This window comes from Geotrypetes seraphini, chromosome 1 (genome assembly GCF_902459505.1).
Source record: "Geotrypetes seraphini chromosome 1, aGeoSer1.1, whole genome shotgun sequence".
In the NCBI taxonomy this organism is placed as follows: Eukaryota; Metazoa; Chordata; class Amphibia; order Gymnophiona; family Dermophiidae; genus Geotrypetes; species Geotrypetes seraphini.
The window spans coordinates 66,278,508-66,284,507 of NC_047084.1; the positions used below are offsets into that span (position 1 = coordinate 66,278,508).

General features: G+C 40.8%; 1 protein-coding gene across 2 annotated transcripts in view; it reads left to right on the top strand.

Moving 5' to 3' along the window:
• The window catches only part of GDNF (glial cell derived neurotrophic factor), a 30,881-nt gene extending 26,202 nt beyond the window's left edge, over nt 1–4,679 (top strand). For both annotated transcript variants that reach the window (XM_033932650.1, XM_033932657.1), the window contains exon 3: nt 2,231–4,679. In XM_033932650.1, the coding sequence (XP_033788541.1) occupies nt 2,231–2,718 (488 nt within the window). In that variant the 3' untranslated portion in view covers nt 2,719–4,679. The remainder of the gene's footprint in view (nt 1–2,230) is intronic.
• The last annotated feature ends 1,321 nt before the right edge of the window (nt 4,680–6,000 follow it).

The following is a 6,000-nucleotide window of genomic DNA, read 5'->3' on the forward strand; positions in this document are numbered from 1 at the left end:
CAAAGGTGACATGCCAAACAGTGGTTGCCACTAGGCACTCTGTATTTAAAAGTCCTGCATCTGCGGTCAGGAGGTGGGTGGAGCAAGATCCCAAACCATAGCTAGATGAACAGCTGCACTTGGTCAGAGGTCCGACCCAAACCCCAGCACAAATAGCAAGATGGTAAAGTTTCAAATGATATCAAACCAAAAAACTAACAGAATGAGGAAAATACTACTAAAGGATCAGTTTGAAATATTTATTGTATCACTCTATACCAGTGTTTCTCAACTCGGTCCTGGAGTACCCCCTTGCCAGTCAGGTTTTCAGGATACCCACATTAAATTTGCATAAACTTGATTAGCATACACTACCTCCGTTATATGCAAATGTCTTTCGTGCATATTCATTGTGGATATCTTGAAAACCTGACTGGCAAGGGGGTACTCCAGGACCGAGTTGAGAAACACTGCTCTATAATATATAAATATTGGTGTTAATGACACTAGACAATATTTTATTTGGTGTCTAATAATATTTTAAGATAAGAGATTTCAGTACTCAGGCACTGGCAGCTGTTTTGTTTTTTGTTCTTAAAGTTTCACATGAAACAGCACTTCTTCTCAGGTGTTATGACACAGTTTCTGATGCCAAAAAGGGTGGCACAAGCTCCCACACCCTAGCAAGATGAACAACTGTACTTAGAGGCAGGACACAAACCCCAGGACAGATAACAGGATTGGGTTATTTTACCACAAGTCATGCTATGTTAGCACAAGGTTTTTACTGAATGAGACCCTGCACTAAAATAGCACAACGTGTGGTAATATAACCCATCTTAAACACACATTGATAACTCCTCCCCCCCACCCCACAAAGCTCATAATTAAAATTAATTATAAAGTCCCACTGGTCATAACTACCTCCTGATTATATCTACTAATCACTAATAACCCAATCCCCAGATGATCATTTTAATGATTAACCTAGATGGGTTTAAAAAAGGTTTGGACAAGTTCCTGGAGGAAAAGTCAATAGGCTGCTATTGAGACAGACATGGGGGAAGCCACTACATGCCCTGGGATCGATAGCATGGAATGTTGGTACTCCAAGGGTTCTGCCAGATACTTGTGACCTGGTTTGGCCAGTGTGGAAACAGGATACTGGGCCAGATGGACTATTACTATCCAAATCATAGCTACCAGATGCTAGGGGTCAGTGCCCAAGAAAAAGATATAGGTGTCATTGTAGACAATACGCTAAAACGTTCAACCCAATGTGCAGTGGTGGCCAAAAAAACAAAACAGATGCTACGGATTATAAGAAAAGGGATGATAAAAAAAACCAAACTAAGAATGTTATAATACTTCTGTATCACTCCATGGTGCAACCTTAATTTAAGTATTACGTTCAGTTCTGGTTGCCATATCTAAAAAAAAAAAGATATAGCAGAATTAGAAAAGTTTCAAAGAGTGACCAAGATGAAATTCCTCTCGTGTGAGGAAAGACTAAAGAGGTTAGGGATCTTCAGCTTGGAAAAGAGACAGCTGAGGGGAGATATGATTGAAGTACAAATGGATCGATTTTTTTTTTTTTTTTACTCCATCAAAAATTACAAAGATTAGGGGACACTCAATGAAGTTGCAGGGAAATACTTTTAAACCCAATAGGAGGAAACATTTTATCACTCAGAGAATGTGCATTGCCAGAGGATGTGGTAACAATGGTTAACACAGATGGGTTTAAAAAAGATTTGGACAAGTTCCTGAAGGAAAAGTCCATAGTCTGCTATTGAGGCAGACGTAGGGGAAGCTATTGCTTGCCCTGGGATCAGTAGCATGGAATGTTGCTACTATTTGGGTTTATGCCAGGTACTTATGAATTGGATTGGCCTGTGTGAAAACAAGATACTAGACTAAATGGACCATTGTTCTTATAGATTATTATTGGTCCAACCTAGTATGGCTATTCTTATGTTCTAGCTGCTATTAAATACATCGGTGATTCTCAACCCAGTCCTCAAGGATCACCTGGCTAGTTGGGTTTTTCAGGATATCCACAATTAATATGCCTGAGAGAGATTTGCAGGCAACTGATATCCTAGAAATCCTTTTGGCAAGGCAGTGTTTCTGGTCAGGTTTATGAGCACCTGATATACATCTTTCTTATTAAACAGAATTGCTTAAAGTGACTATCATTGAAGTAAAGCTTTGGCATGACCTACTGTCTTTCTTTCTCTGTTTTGAACAGCTAATACACCAGACCGCTATTTAGATCAGTCGGATGATGTTATGGCGTTTATCCAGTCCACCGTGAAACGAATAAGGAGGTCGTCGGACAGACAAACTCCAATTCTTCCTAAACGACAGAGGAATCGACAAATTTCAGCAGCAGCAAGCACACAGAATTCCAGCAGAAAGATGGGTAAGGACAGGAGGCGCAAGAACCGGAATTGTGTCTTAAAAGAAATACACTTAAACGTGACTGATTTGGATCTGGGATACGAAACCAAAGAGGAGCTCATCTTTCGGTACTGTAGTGGCTCCTGTAATACACCAGAGACCAATTATGACCAAATTCTTAAAAACCTAGTCAGGAGCAAAAAGTTGGTCAACGACAAAGTGAAACAGGCTTGCTGCAGACCCATTGCCTTTGACGATGACCTTTCGTTTTTGGATGATAGGTTAGTTTATCATACCCTGAAACAACATTCCGCTAAGAAATGTGGATGCATCTGACCTGTTATTTCTACAGTGTGTTTGCATTCCTGTGGTAATGCAAATGGAGGGAGCAAAGATTCCCAAAAAGGGTTTGCGGAAAATGGAGAAGAGGACCAAGGATGATGGAATCTATAGTGAATACGGAAGCCTGCAGGGGCAATAGGTCAGCCCACAGACCTACGTGGGAGCCACTCAAAGAGCTGAGGCTTCCGAATAAGGTTGGAGCTCCTTCATGGATGGATGAATGGATGTGCTATCGCCACTTCATTGGGCATGATTCACCAGAAAAGATGGCTGGATCTGTGAAAGAATGGGCTTAAAAGCACAACCAGCTTTGTCTCATTCACTGATATTTATTTCTTCAGTTTTTACATGACTAACAGTGAGAGGAAGCAGGCTCTGTAGTTAACTGGGCTTTAGTGATAGATATCTACTGACTTTTCCCTATTAAACAGGTTCCTCCAAAATATACCAAAGGTGCAGCTTTTTGGTTTCACATACACACCCTTATTGGAGAATGAATTTAAAAAGAATTGCCTTTTTACCTGTATATTTCATATTTATATCCTCGTTCTTCTCTAATAAGACTCAGAGCGGCTATTAAGTTTAAAGATTCATTCAACATGGGAAACAAAAAGCAAAACCTGTAGCTGTTTCATCCCATAGATCGGAAGCTTGGAGGAAATTCTGTACAACCATTAAGGGACATTACTTCCCTGCTACCCCCAGCAGCGTGTTTTTAAGCATTCATTAATGGTCGAGTGATGGGATATCAAGCCCGACGACACAACAGGTGTTTCTCTTGGTTTACAAAGAACTCATTTCTCTTACCTAGCAGTACATAGATGATTGGTCCCCCCAGACCAAAACAGACTTGCTCGATGCCATGCATCCATTCAGATATCTAAATATATAAGAGATATTTATTGAGAATTAAGTTATTGTTATTTATTGCAGTCCAGTTATGAAAGTCTCTTTATTTATTAAAAGTTTCTTTTCAAAAGGTGCCAAAGTGGAACATGCTTGCAAGACATGGTTAAAATGGGAACAAATATCCGAGTATCAACCTTTACGGCAGCACAACAAAAATCACTTACTTTACCTTTTTAACAGAACCCTGGTTCAGTTTTCATACTTTGGCTCCAGCTCTGAGCCTTGTTCATGCAGCATTTGTACCTGTTTTGCACATGGCAAAACACCCTGATGTGTCAGAAAATCTGCCATTCATTCTAATTATATTTACTTTTGCAAACCATTGTCTTTATCACAGACCTCTTATTACTGCCATAGCCGGAGCATGGACAAATTTCAGTCCTGTACCTTACCCATTGCCAGAAAAACACTGGGATTAAACGGTGTTTTCCATGGCTGTCATTTTTAACCCTGCACAAGTACTCAGGAAAAGTAATTGTATCTTGCACATTCTATGTGCACAATGAACAGGGTTCAAAAAATATCCAACTCCTGGATTTAATTTAGTCCTGGGATAATACGTATGTTAAAATTATGGGAAATGGCCAAAGATTCCATTGAATTCATCAAAGTATTTCATGATCCACTTGGCACTAGTCCATTAAGATAAAGTCTGAATTTCTGATTTGGCTGGTGTTTCCTTAGGAAGAATATTTCCCCCCAGAAAAAAACTAGCCACTATCACATAAAAATGCTAATTTACTCTCTGATGCTGGCAACTTACTTATTAAGCAATAGTGGGAGTATGCAAAAATGAAATATGTTCAGCTTAAGGGAAGCATTAAATTCCATCTGAGTTTTGTCATGCTACAAATTATTTAGGAATAAGAGGTTTCTAAAGTTAATAATGTTTCTGGCTGTGTATAGTACTGTGTACCCACTATGCACACTAGTGCAGTGGTATTCAACCCAGTCCTCAGGGACCATCGGGCCAGTTGGGTTTAAAGGATAGCCACAATGAATATGGATGACAGAGACTTTAAAAACCCAATTGGCCAGGTGTTCCCTGAGGAACATAAGATTTGCCGTTGCTGGGTTAGACCAGTGGTCCATCGTGCTCTCATGGTGTCCCTTAGGTCAAAGACCAGTGCCCCATTTGAAGTCTAGCCTTACCTGTGTGTGTTCTGTTCCAGAAGGAACTTATACAACCTTGTCTTGAATCACTGAAGGGTGCTTTCCCGTATAACAGCCTCTGGAAGAGCGTTCCAGATTTCTAACACTCTCTGGGTGAAGAAGAACTTCCTTATGTTTGTACGGAATTTATTCCCTTCTAACTTTAGCGAGTGAATACCACTGCAGTAGGGGACATAGAGGTCTTTCTCCTGCCTCTGATATAGAGGGTAGAATATTACTGAGCTTGAAAAGGAATGGCGTGCATTTAAGTTCTGGGAGGCATCAGTCATAATCAAAAGAACTTTGAATTTCATTCTTAGTTGTAAAACTTATAAAGAATAAAACAGCAATAAAGCAAATAAAAAAGACAAAAGAGAGGCAGATCATTTACTTGGCCATTAAAGCAAGCAAACACATTCAATTCCCCTGTACTCCTTCTGATTTGGAAATATTAGAGTTTCAAATTTTTGAAAGCTTCATTCTCTCCACCCCCTTGTCCCCTCCTCCAACAACACAATTATGAATTTAAGCAATCAAAAGTTATGGCTGATGCTTCCCCAACCTGTGTATCACTCAGATATATATACAGGGCAATTATATAATCTAGGCACCCACATTTTCACATGTGTTATGTGCATAAATGTTTAGAATAATTGCATATATGTGTGCAAATACCAAAATTATTCTTATGTGCTATTCTACAAATATGAAACTATTGAAAACCATTTGCACAATATCAAAAATGGACACTACTTCTATAATCCAACTTATAAGTTACTTGCATGCCTTGCTGTATTTAGGTGCTCACACTCAGTGGCGTAGCAAGGGTGGGAGGCACCCTGGACAGTGGTGCACCCCCCCATGCCAACCCCTCACTCCCTCCTTTCAGCCCTCCCCCTCCTTCTGCGCCCCCATGCCACACTCACGCCGTCCCATCCCTGTACCTCTAAATCTTTGCCTGCGTGAGCAACTTCTCCACCTGCTGCTCGTGCTGGCTTTCTCTCTGATGTCACTTCCTGGTCCCATGACCCGGAACTATTTCAGAGGGAGCCAGGCCTGCATGAACAACAGGCAAGAGTAGTTGATCGCGCTGGGGAAGATTTTAAAAAGGTCCGGGGACGGCAAAGGGAGGGCGTGAATATGGTATGGGTTGGCAGAGAGGTATTGATGCCCCCAAGATGGCACCGTGGACGGTCTGCCCCCCTGCCCCCTTTA